Source organism: Prunus mume, linkage group LG1, assembly GCF_029339155.1.
Source record: "Prunus mume cultivar Tortuosa linkage group LG1, ASM2933915v1, whole genome shotgun sequence".
Lineage (NCBI taxonomy): Eukaryota > Viridiplantae > Streptophyta > Magnoliopsida > Rosales > Rosaceae > Prunus > Prunus mume.
In genome coordinates, this window is record NC_142698.1 from 28,714,003 (window position 1) to 28,727,490 (window position 13,488).

Consider the following 13,488-nt stretch of genomic DNA (forward strand, 5'->3'; position numbering starts at 1 on the left):
CGAAAAGGGGAAGCAATGTAAGAACATTGCTCGAAATTGAAGGGTTCCAATAGTGAAAGGGGATGCTTGCTCTCTCTGGGTGGTTATGGGAAAGAGAGGAAGAAGATGAAAGAACAAAGCATGAAATTGAAGCTTCTAGCAAGGAGTAAGGATGTTGCTCCCTTTGGATGAGTTGAAGATGACTTGCTGATATTGATCTGAGATTATATGAGCTTGGCATGAGAGCTTGAAGTGTGGGAGCTAAAGACCCACAAGTTTAACAAATGAAAATGCATGTGTTTGGCTTGGTGTTGGATATGCTTGAGTTTGAGTGTTGATAATTTGTTGTTTGTGGCTATGGCTATGGGGATTTAAGAGTTTCAAGAGAAGGAGGATGGGAGGAAAATCTTGAGGTTTGAAGGCTATGATGTTTATAGCTTGGAAGGAAGGAAAAACTTGGAGTTATGCTTGGTGAAGCTTTATGAATTTAAGAGTTTCAATGTAGACAACCACTACAAAACAAATGATCACGAAAGAAAGATCGAAGAGCAGCCATGGAAAAAGGTTTTGATCTTGTAAAATTGGTGAATAATAGTGATGATGAAGATCAAGGAGTTTGAGTGCTTATATATAGAAAATTTGTGGAAATGCTCTCTAATACCACTGGTACCCTTCGTTTGGATGAATGAATTGAAAATTGTATAGAATTCTAAATTGACGTAATTTAGATCTCCATTATTTAAATTTCTGACAGTTAATAATTTCTGACAATTAATAATTTCCATGTTTAGACTTATGCATGTTGAATTTTTTAAATGACAAAACTTACAGGGAAACAAATTCTCGCTAAATAGAAATTGTGAAATGACTCTTATTTTGGCAGAACTACTCAGAAATCTCAATCCCAAATTTTCACAATTTTTTCCGCGCGTAATTTAATAGGTTTCATGCTTAAGTTGCCAAAAAATAGAAATATCAATTTCTCTTATTCAATTCCCAACTTTTAGCTAAATCCCAAATTATTTTCCTCCATCTAAACGAGGGGTTATATTCTCAAATTGCATTATTACCGTGGCTTTTTAGTAGCTTTGAGAGCATTTTTTATCCGTTTTTAGGTATTGCTTCTCTATCTATTAAATACTTTTTAATATTATTTATTTAAGAAATTCTCAATTTTCATGATACCTCCTCTTGGTTTTTTTTGTTTTACAACAATTTATTATAACAAAAAGAAATAACCTTAAATATTGTTTATTATTTTCCTCTTCCTTTTTTTGGTCAAAATTTATTAATTTCCTCGTAGTCAACCTACAAAACCCCAAAAACCGCCACTTGATAAGTTGGCTTGGTCAAATGAGCAAAAGGCCATAGACAACCCTCTGTCTGAACATTTCGATTTCCTTTTCTGCAAAATCCCACACGCAGAGAATCAGAAGAAAAAAAACATAAAGAAATGCATTTTAGTTTGAACGACCACACTTAAACCGTCGTCTTTGGTGGAGAACTCAGATGACCATGGACGACACCGCCACCACCACCATCAAAACCAAAACTAACGACAACAAAAGCCGCAAGCGCCGCTGGAGCGAAGGCGATGACGAACAAAGCAAATGCGAAGACGACGATGACTTGGAGGAAGAAAAGCAGTGCGACGTGGAGCTCTGGGAGACGCTGAGCAGGAGCTTCCGGCAGGTCCAGTCCGTACTGGATCAGAACCGCGCTCTGATCCAGCAGGCTAATGACAACCACCGGTCCAGAGTCCCCGATAATCTTTCCAAAAATGTTGTCCTGATCCGCGATATCAATTCCAATATCAACAAAGTCCTCTCCATCTACTCCGATTTATCGGCCAATTTCTCGAGCATCGTTCACCGACCTCGCGCCATAATCCCCACCAAAAGCAACAAGAACGACGGCGACGAAGACAACGACACAGGCAATTGGAAATTGGATCGGTAAAATCGGGCGTGGAGTCGCAGTAATTTCGAACACCTTGTTGTGAGTCTTCTGTTTGTGCTTGTGCTTGTGAGTCGTCTGCAAACTGTTTGTTGAAATGCTTGCGTTGTTGTAAAATGACGAAAGCTTTGCTTGATATTGAGCTTTTGTTGTGTTGTATGAGGACCAAGGCTGCGGGATTGCTTATCTGCATTATTATCCACCCTGCAGATACTAATACTATGAGGTATATTTTCTGTTAGTTTTTTGTTTAATTTTTTAATTTTATTACTAGTATTTGTTTTACAGCATGTTTAATCTGCCCTTTTTTTTTTAATGACAGAATAGTAGGAAACAAAACAATCACTTTACCTATGGAAGCATTTTGCGGAAGGCATTGAAATGAATGGGGTCTCAATCACAAAGTTCTATCAATATCAAATCGTACTGCTTCAAGCAGAGCAAGTCCAGAGGGTGAACTTTAAAAAAAGGCTATGAGGCATTAGTATAACAAAAGAATGAAACCAAAAATAAAATAAAAAATGTAACACTTGCACCACCTGTTTCTCTGTAATTGATCTTTCACTTTTTCATTGCTCAATTTGTACATAACATGAGATGATACCAAACAGAAATATACTTTTGAATAGTTGTGATGATTTGTTTTACTACTTCGGACATAATATTCAGGGAGAATAAGTGAACAAATAGTGTCTAACAAAAACAGGAAAAATAAAAGAAAGAAAAAAACCATTCTCAACCTTGTCTAGCCTACAAATAACCGCCTTTTACTCATAGCCTTCTCTTGACTCTCTCGTATACATCACAATTTCAGCTAAAAACACTCAATGAACATTGTACTTGATCGTTAAACCCAAGAAAAAGGCTACATAATGCTTAACCGTTATTTCTTAATCTGGGCTCCCCATATACATATATTTCACAAAATTTAAGCAAGAGAAAAGTACTGTAAATCTATTTAAAACTGAAAAGAAAATAAAACAAATCATCCCTGCATATAAGAATAAGAAAAGAAACAGTGCAACAAAAATATGGCAAAATATTTAACACCATAAACTCAAACTCAATTTAGTTTACCAAGATAATCTTCTTCTTGAAGAATAGAACCAAGCACTTGATTCAAAACACCCCTTAAGAAGAATTAAAATATGCTACTACGTTATGTACACATCATGGATAAATAGATCATTAAGTTATGAATAAATAAATAAAAAATAAAAACAGTAATGGGAAGAGCAAAAAGCATAGAGTAATACAAATTTCAGAACAAAATATTCCATTGAATAGCAAATTTTTTCATGTCTTTAGGACAAGAATTGGTATATAAGAGTTCACTATGAAAAGGAAAATATGAAGACAATATGAAATGAAAGAAACCCAAAAAAAAAGGATGAAATACCAAACTTTCGTTCAAATCAAGAAACACAAATAAACATTTTGGACGAAAATTTAACTACTTTGAACATAATAATCAAGAAGAATAAGTGAACAAAAAGTTTCGAATGAAAACAGGAAAAAGGAGAAAAAAACCATTTTCAACCTTGTCTCGCTTGCAAAGAACCTCCTACTCACAGCCTCTTCTTCACTCTCTCGTACATTGTTAACATCTTGCAAAAACTAAAAATCCACAAAAAGAAAATAAATGAAAATCACCACAATCTCAGCTAAAAACACCAAATGAACTAGTGCTTTCTAATTGAACACATTGTAGTCCATTGTTAAACCCAAAGAAAAGGTCAAATTATGACCAGATAAATCCTGCATATTTTCCTTATGACAACAATAGTAGGGACAATTAGGCGAGAACAACCAAAATTACTTGAAAACAACAAAATACAACCAAAAATCACTTGAAACACATGGTTCATCTGCAGTATCATATATAATCAATCACCAGCTAATCCTAACCCTAACCATAGTTACTCAAAACTTAAATAAAATAAGAGATATATTTGAGTATCCTACTGTCCCATTATAAAAATTGATTGCACACAGAAGCAAGCAGAGATTTTTCAATAGTTTTAGGCAAAACTAAATAACCAAAAGCAGAACCCGACAAGTTTATACTATTATGTTTGACAACAATGCCTTGACACAAAATATTCTACTTACAGTATCAGACTGATCGATACGATATCTACTATCTTCTTTTTAAAAAGCAAACTCTTGCTAGAACTACTACTGACTGTCCAATGAGGAAGAAGATACATCAAGTAATGCATCCAAGGCCTGGAGAAGCATACAAATGATCATTAGATTATAACAGAAAACCTAGTAGGTTCAAATAGGAATTTTCTCTAAGATCGAACAAAATTTCCATAATGCTCATGCCACCTGGCGAATGTTCTATAAAAATATTAGGGACATTTTGGAAAAAGCAAAAGGAGAGAGAAAATTTTAAAAGAAGCAAAATGGATGAAAATGCCTTATTTTTTTAAGATTTCCTGGAATCCAATACATTTAATGTCTTTGATTTGAAAGTTGAGTTTTTTTGTCTTTTTGAAAAGCTTTGGCTTTTTCCAAAGTGAAATTTTTTTTATGTCTAAAACCTAAAAAACCTAAAATATTAAGCACTCAGTGAAACATGATAGAAACTCATCTTCAAACCAACATATGCAAGCACTTGGAAGAATATGAAATCAAAGAAACATATCATATATATAAAAGAAAGGAATTTACAAATTACAATGGTGCCTTTGGTGTACTATATAAGAAAGGAAATTCACAATTGGTCAAAAATTTCTTACAGATAGATATTCAAAATATATTTTCTAATTGTTGAACCAATATGTGATGTCGTCTAATTGTTGATTGCATATATTCTCCAAACGACTTGAGTTCATAGCCTCTACCCGTAGGGTTTCGTCTATATGAGGCAGCTCCTGTGACAATGGTGGTGCTCCCAACAATGCATCCATGTCGATAGCATATTCTTCATCAGTAGGACAACCATAGTCGAACGGATCATCGATGTTATCTTGATCATCACCACAAAGATAATTCGAAATCGCATTATAATTAATATCGAATATCAACTCTTGATCATGATTATTTACGACGCTACTTAGGCTAGAAGATCTCTGTGGTTGCTCATCATCAATCTTGACCGTTGCCGATGCCAATTCTTTTCTTGCCTTCTTGTTTGAGGGTTTCTCCTTAAATTCTTGAGTTGAATTATTCCTCTTGTTCGAAACCCTGCCGTTCTTTTTAAGTCGGCAGAGCACAATCTTCTGCGCCTCTTTATCAAGAAGACTGTATTCTTCTAGTAGCCACTTGCCGTGGTCCTCGCACCCTTGGTTCTCGTAGCGCAAATTCCTTTTTTGCCCGATAGGGTTTCCGGTCGTCTTGTTGTAAACCTTTTTTGAAAAGGTTTCTCTCCAAGTACCTCCGGCCTCAATCTTGCGTTTGATGCGCTTACCCTTTTGGCTTAAATTCTTTAGTTCGGTGAAGAAATATAGGTCTTCGTCGACCAGGCCAGGCCCTCCGAACTGATCCCAGACCACCCAGGGCTCTGTTTCGCCCAAGAAATTGAACTCATGCACAATGTTGCTGTAATACGATGCCATTAATGGATCCTTGGTTATCGATTTCTTGTAGAGGAAGTAACTGATGAGTTCTTGATCTGTAGGGCGAAACCTAAAACCCAACAACCGATTATTATTAGCCATTGTTAACCCAACAGCTGTTTTCTCTCTTTTTCTCTCTCTCTCTCGCTCTCTCTCTCTCTGTTTTGCTTTAATCTTTGATGGGAAACGAGAAAGAAAGAAAGAAAGACTGAGTTTGCTTGTGACTTGAACTGATTTATAGGCTCGGTGGTCTCAAGTGTTTGACCTCACTACCCAGCTGTTCGATGTAATCTCATCCAACGGACAGCTGTCTTCCAATATCCAACCGTTGTTTCTTAACTAATTTTGTCACTTAGCTATATGGGTCGCTTTCAAAAGTTTTCAAAAAAAATACAAAATATTTTGGAGCGCATGTTTATTGTCGAGATGTACACGGATTCAACTTTTGTGCGTCGTATATACCAACCTGGGAATAGAAATGGCCTCCCCGACCAATAAAGAAACAAAGTTCTTCAAATCTGACAAGTGTCATGTAGTGATTTTCAGATTTTCTATTCTCCAATTTCTTTCCTAGTTTTTGTCATGCAATATACAAAGTGTCATGTAGAACTTTCACAGTTTTGCATGTTTCAGTTAGTAATCTTCTCATAATAGTTTTATTTTGCCTTCTATATTCTGCTTGTCGAGGTCCAGCTCAAAATATTAGAGCTTGACTTAAACTTGCAACTGCTTCTTGTCAAATAACAATTGGAAATACTAGTTTGACGACACATAATACTTTTCTCCTGTGGTTCAAATAGTTGATTTATAGGTTGGTGTCTGTTATTGTTTTTAGCTTATTGGTTATTTTTACCACTGGAGGATCTAGTAAGGAGCCAGTGAAGGCACTAGCCCCCACTCAGTCTTGTTCTACACCCATGAAGGTGTCAAGTTTTCATGGTATTTTCTGTTGAATGGGGGCAAACAGTTTGATAAAATGCCTCAAAGAAGGCTAAGGCAGGGAAAGGGGGCAAAGAAATGGTTCAGACTTGAGCTGCATTAGGCCAAACTTTACAGGTTGTTGCTAGGTCAGAGTTTACAAGTTCTTGCCCCCAGGACGGATAATTCCTGGATCCACCAGTGATTGTTACTATCATTGTATCATGAGTATGGGCTGCTCATTGCAGCTGTCATTGCAGCTTCTTTCCACTCGCCTAATTTGCAAACTCCATTCATCAAAGAGTTATAGGTAATGACATCTGGGGCAATACCCTTGCACATCATTTCTGAGAAGAGGTTTAATGCATCATCAACTAGTGTATCCTTACAAAGACTGTCGATGATTGTGCTATAGACAACTAGGTCAGGTTTGCAAGCTCCTTCCTCCATCTTCCTAAGCAACTGAATAGCAGCACTATTGTTACCCTTCATGCAAAAGCCCTTTACTAGTGCGCCGTAAGTAACCACACTAGGCTGACAATTACCTCCCGCAATCATTTTGTTGAAAATTCCTGCCGCCTCCGCCACTCTATTCTCGAGAAGAAAGCCGTTGATTAGAGTGGTGAAGGTAAAGACATCTGGTTCAAGACCAAGTTTGAAGAATTTTCCCAATACAGATAAACTAAACCCCATTTGGTTTAGATGACAATAACAATTTATGAGAATGGTTAGGGTATAAACATCATGTCCAATTCTCGACACACCCATTTGGTTATACAATGAGATGACGGCAGAGTAATGTTTCAATTTTGCAACTTGACCCAAGATTTTATTGAAACAGACAACAGAAGGCAGAGGGCGCATTTGAAGCATTCTATCGAACACATTGAAAGCATCCTCAACATTTGTAATTTTGGGTAAGTCTCTTTTTGGCTGCTCTAGTTGGGTTCTTGTAGATTTGATCGGTTTCGAAGGTTGAGAGTGAAAAAAAGCAAAGTAATTGTTGACGAAAACGAGAAAAGCGGAGATAGAGTGAAGACAATTCATACCTCTGCTGCTCCAGCAATAACAAGAAGAAGAAATAGCAGCAGTTGTAGTCCGTATCACCATCTTCAGCCTCTCTGAGCAAAAGGGCGCTCAAACCTCCCTCCAACTGGTTTCCTCGAGAAAGCTCAAGTCCGTGTTATCATGAATTCCACAAAAACTTTCCTTTTTCTAAACTTGGATAAAAAGTTCCGTACCTTTCGTTTAGGCGTCTTCATCGTTTAGTGTTAAGATTTATTTTAACAGTTATTTTATTTGCTGTTGTCAGGGTCTATATTTTCGCTGAAATCACTGTAATAGGAATTTTCTAGAAATGGAAAGTATCATAACGAGGGGTTTTGTTCAGACACATAGAGAATATATGAATCGGCATGCTCATATTCCATTGGTTGGTTAGTGTGGATATCCGGATTATCATAGGAAGACAAATTGGAAAAATTGAAAAGAAGAAATTTAAATAGGTAGTCAACTGTTATTTTAGTACTTTCTGAGATCTTTATGCCATTTAATTCTGCATATCATTCTTGGTGATGGTTAAAAAACAGAAAGGTAAGGACTTGAACTTGTTATTGTTGATTTTGTGATATGCAGAGTACCTAAGGACTTGAACTGCCTAAGAATTGTGGAATGCATTTCGGGAGTCAATACTCGCCGTTAGAAGTACAATTGCCGATTTTTGTTTATCGATAGTTTAGAGCATTATCTATTACTATTACGAGATTACCTGAGTTTTTATTGTCTCTTTTAAGTTTTCACTTTTTCAGAGTTATTACCCATATAAAGAATTTAGCATTTTCACATTTAATAGTCGTATTGTACATGTACGTACATATTTTTCATGCTTAATACACTTGGTTTTTACAAAATACACATAAAATTCATGTATTATACACATAATTTTAGCATATTATTGAATAAAAATAATATATATTAAAAAATTTAAATCTAGAAAGTATATATATTGAAACAAGGAAATTAATATCTATAAAGTATAAACAAACGAAACTAGAAGGGTCCTTTTCTTATTAGTTTTTTAAATAAATAGTATTCCTGGGTGGCTATACCATTAAAACAGTATAGCCGGGCGGCTATAATACGGTTTTTTTATTTAAAAATAGTATAGCCGCACGGCTATACTATTGTGACACATCGGCGCCAAATCGTATTCTTTTTTTTCTTTTGTAAATATTATAGCCGCTCGGCTATACTCGGGATTTTCAAATAAAATAAACAAGAGTATAGCTGCTCGGCTTGACTGGGGTTTTTTTTTATACATAAATAGTACGGCTATACTCTTGACATAGATACTGTGATTTTTTTTAAAAAATTATTTTTTCCCAATTTTGTTTGTCGATAGTTTAGAACATTATCCATTACTATTAGGAGATTTCCCGAGTCTCTACTGTCTTCTTTGAAATTTTTACTTTCCAGATTTATTACCTGTATAAACAATTTAGTATTTTCACATTTAATACTCGTATTTTACATATACGTACTTATTTTTCATGTTTAATACACTTGATTTTTTACAAAATTTTCAATAATACATACAAAATTCACGTATTATACAAATAATTTTCGCATATTATTGAATAAAAATAATATATATTAAAAAATTTAAATTTATAAAGTACATATATCGAAACTAGCAAATTAATATCTATAAAGTATAAACTAATGCAACTAGAAGGGTTCTTTTTTCTATTTTTTTTTTTTTAAATAAGTAGTATAGCGGAGCGGCTATACTCCTTTTAGATATAATATACTTAAAGCGTATAGCCGCACGGCTATACTACCTTGTTAATAATAATAAAATCGTATAGCCGCGCGGCTATACTACGGTTTTTTTTATTGTTGATTTTGTACCTTAGGACTTGAACTGCCTAAGAAGTGTGGAATGCATTTCGGGAGTCAATACTCGCTGTAAGCTGTTTAGAAGTACAGTTGCCCGTCAAATCCTTCTTAGTTATTTTGATCATAAGGTGCTGAACCTGATTACAAGTTTGTTGAATATAGTACTAATTATGCTTTTATTCTAAGTTTTATCAAACAACTGTCCCCGCGAACTAAGTTAAGCTGTTAAAGGGAAAGAAAGAGGCAGTCTCTATGCAATCCAACACGACTTGAATGTCAAAGACAAAAGCTGTGATTTTTTCAAGATGTATATACACTTGGTGTTGAGAGACAATTGGCTCTTGTCTAATCAACTTTGAGAATACAAGCCAATCTTCAAGGCACCGTCAGCTAATTCGGGTCGCCAAGTTGAAATCATGCATATTACAAAACATATGAGTGGGAAAGAATCAGGAAGAAAGTGCGCTGATACGTTATGAATTGCTAACAACTGGAGTTGTATTGAGTCAGGATCCTGAAGCAGGACGTTTTGAAGCGTATTGGGGGGGCTTGCCTCTAGTGGTTTTTGCAAAGGGAAAGTTCGTTTGGTTTTCTTTGCTTCTTTCCTCCCTCAATAAGTTTCTCTGTAATGGATATATTGGTAATGTATAATGTAATTGGAGACAAATGCAGAGCAACAATGGCTTCTTCCCTACGTAGTTTAAATTTGCTTTTGAATTAGAGAGGAAAAATGTCATTCAATTTTAATTGGGTTAGTTTTAAAAGATATGAGACTAAATACAAATGCCTTTCGCCCTTAATCAAGATTTCATTAAGTTTTAGTACGGATGTCTCTCAAGAGATGTGAAAAATGAGAGCCAAGTTATAGTGTATAGTTTTTCTCTTTTTTTCTTTTTTTCTACTTAAAAATACGGCAATTAGAAAGAATAAGCACCGCAAAAGGAAGTACTTAATTATGCTAAATCATTAGCAACCAAGTTAGTCTCTCTAAAAATATGTCAAAATTGTACATCATCAAAACTATGACAAATGAATTTAATGTCTCAAATGATCATTCTAACTCACCAAGACATCGAACAAGTCCGTAGTAAGCAAGTAATTAAGAGTTTAACTCTACTTATTGTTTGGTTTCAATCCACATGTATGTAGTTGGATTGGAGTTTTTGCTAATTGGAATGGGGATCACTCTTTCGTCTATGTCAAGCAGAGTTTTTGATCAATTAGTGATTTTGAACAGATAAGCGGCAAGGACGACAGCTTTGTGTGGGGTATATGTGCTTTTGCAGACCAGGTTTTTGTTTTTAGGATAAGAAACAAACTTTCATTTAAGGAAAAATAGTGAAAAACAGAGAGGACATAAGACTTGACTGTAGGCCATAGGGCACCTTGTCCTCTATTTGTGATCTTTCTTTCGTTCCAAAGACCGGGTTTTCATTGATTACATAAAACCTCTATATTTTCTAAACTGATGCTTGGTTCTTAATTTTCGTTTTAACTTTGTGATTACAGAAAACCCCACCTCCTCTATCTTTTCCAGAGATTAAAAGTTGCTGTCTTTCATTAATGATGAGCTCAACTCTGTGATTGATATCTCTACAGAAAATGGTTAGTTATAATGCTTGGCTTTCTAGTTATCAAAAAATTATTGACATGCATTTTCTGCATCAAGATGAGTTTCCTCTTGTGCATATTATGGCCTGTACAGTAATGTGGCCTCGCAAAGTATATATTTAGTTGTTGATGTTTTGCAGGAGACACCTTCCTTGAAGAATTACTAGTAAATGCCTGGCTTTCAAAATTGGTTTTTGGCCAGTCGTCATGTAGAAAAATCAGTAGCCACATGGACCTTTAATTTGAGTGAGTTTATATGTCACCCCGAGCCTGTACTTTTAATCCTCATGAAATTTCTTGTGATGTGTTTACCCTTTTGTTTTTCAGTGCTATATTCACCCAAAGAAGATTTGAGGGCGTCTGCATGTGACTTCTGGTGTGCTATTCTCTCATTTGAAAATAAGGTGAGCTTGGTGTTTGCTTTTTGGCTTGGTGACAAGTTTGATTGGATAATATGTTTAAGGGAATAATTCTGGTATTAATTCTTAACCAGGTTGATTTACAACCTATCAAAATTGATTGGTTTCCTACTATTCTGAGTTAAAAATAGTTCTTGAAAGCTATGGTTTTCTATTCAACTTCTCATCTAACACGGATTCTGCTAGTTCCAGTAAGTTTCTTACCTTCTTACCAGTTTTCATGCATATTTCAGGTTAGACGTAATTTTTTTCATGAACAGGAGAAATATACATCCTTTATTCTGTATCTGTAGTAAACTATGTGTTGATACTTGATAGAATATCCTTTATGATGTGTATGTGCAGTAATTTCAAGAGAATTTTATTCTCTGCTTTCATGTTGAAGAGTCTTGGAAGGATTTTCTGGGTGCCTTGATCTTAATGTATATACCAACCTCTGTCCAACCTGGGAATAGAAATGGACCCAATAAATTTGTGCTTCGTATCCATTTGGCCTCCCCTACCAAAAAAGAAACAAAGTTCTAGTGCTCAAAGGGTTTATTTGTTCTTCAAATCTGACAAATGCTATACTTCAATGATGTTTTAGGATGGTTTTTTCAGGGTGTCAATAGATCAGTTATGATTTTCAGATTTTCTATTTTCCAATTTCTTTCCTAGTTTTTGTCATACAATATACCAAATGTCGTGTAGAATTTCATAGTTTTGCATGTTTCAGTTATTAATCTTCTCATAATACTTTTATTTTGCCTTCTAGATTCTGCTTGTCGAGGTCCAGCTCAAAATATTAGAGCTTGGCTTAAACTTGCAACTGCTTCTTGTCAAATGAGGTAAAGAACAATTGGAAATACTAGTTTGACGACACATAAGACTGCCATTTACTTTTCTCCTACGGATCAAACAGTTGATTTATAGGTTGGTGTCTGTTATTAGTTTTAGCTTATTGCTTATTGTTACTGTCTCATTAGTATGGGCTGCTTATTGGGCATATAGCCTATATAAATCCATTTATTCCTTTCATTTTTATGGCTGATATAAGTTGATAATTAGGCATTCAGATTAATGGCTGATTAGTTGTCAATTTGCCTAGTTTGTGGTCTAGGCTGTTCAATTCAGTTATGGTATAATTTGTCAGCAATTTTGTCTTGAATCCTACATAAACCAGTGTACACTTTTAATTGGATAGCAATACAGTGATTTTCTTCCTTTCTAAATTTTTCTTTCAACAGGACCATCTTACAGCATGACAGTGATGTATTAATGATGTAAATGTTTATGAATAATTTGGAAATATGTTTGATTTGTATTGATTTCAGTGGGTTGTTGTAGTGCTTTTATTTGCAGAAACAAAAGGGCTATGTACAACCTCGGAAGCTGAAGAGTTGATTGAAGTCATTATTTGTCTATTTTCTGACCGCCAACTTCAAGTTCTTCTTGTGCTTTTGCATGAATGCATGTAGTCAGCTATCCGTTACTTCACTAACGAAGAATGGAAATCTAGCTGTGAGAAGATAGACTCTACTTGTTGTTTGGGGTTTTATTGCCTAAATATTGTTGTCTTCTTCTGTTTACCTTTACAATTCCTCTCCCTTATTGTTGTTGATTTTGTGATATATGCAGAGTACCTAAGGACTTGAACTGCCTAAGAATTGTGGAATGCATTTCGGGAGTCAATACTCGCTATAAGAGCATCTACAATGGGCTCCTTAGACAAATTTTAGGGAGGAATTGTAAAAATACAACTCCAACCATGCTCCCTATTCACTTCCTAAAATAGGGAGATCTCTAGAAGCTCCTAAATCTGAGGAGAGAGAAAGGACTCCTAGTGACTCCCTATAATTTAATGCTAGTTTATTTAATGAGTATTTCAAACCTTTATTTAATGCTAACTATTTTATATTTTATTTTTAAATAGAGATGGACCAATCAAAAAAGAGTTATAGCATTTATGACTCCCTAAACTAGAGAACATGATTGAAGTTTAAATTTTATAAAGAGCTCCTAAAATAACTTTTATATGTTTTTAGCTAAAATTTAACTAAAAAATAGAGAGCATGATTGTGGATGCTCTAAGTTGTTTAGAAGTACAGTTGCCTATTTTTGTTTATCGATAGTTTAGGGCATTATTCATTACTATTAGGAGA

The 13,488-nt window shown here is 35.0% G+C and overlaps 1 protein-coding gene and 3 pseudogenes across 3 annotated transcripts in view; 3 read left to right on the forward strand and 1 right to left on the reverse strand.

Annotated features, from left to right (window-relative positions):
- The window catches only part of LOC103327340 (putative RNA 3'-terminal phosphate cyclase-like protein), an 88,934-nt pseudogene that overhangs the window by 23,503 nt on the left and 51,943 nt on the right, over window positions 1-13,488 (forward strand). The window lies entirely within an intron of this gene.
- On the forward strand, window positions 1,317-2,573 carry LOC103326100 (protein EARLY FLOWERING 4 pseudogene; annotated as a pseudogene). The gene is made up of 2 exons (XR_016122927.1): window positions 1,317-2,161; window positions 2,258-2,573. The product of XR_016122927.1 is annotated as a protein EARLY FLOWERING 4 pseudogene (transcript).
- Window positions 6,510-7,857, reverse strand: LOC148921526 (pentatricopeptide repeat-containing protein At5g25630-like). Its single transcript, XM_089042830.1, has one exon. The coding sequence runs from the start codon at window positions 7,527-7,529 to the stop codon at window positions 6,642-6,644; it is 888 nt and encodes a 295-aa protein (XP_088898956.1). The 5' UTR covers window positions 7,530-7,857; the 3' UTR covers window positions 6,510-6,641.
- On the forward strand, window positions 10,347-12,851 carry LOC107881331 (uncharacterized; annotated as a pseudogene).

Coding starts and splice junctions, on each gene's coding strand:
- LOC148921526 (XM_089042830.1), bottom strand. CDS start 7,529: ATGGTGATACGGACTACAACTGCTGCTATTTCTTCTTCTTGTTATTGC.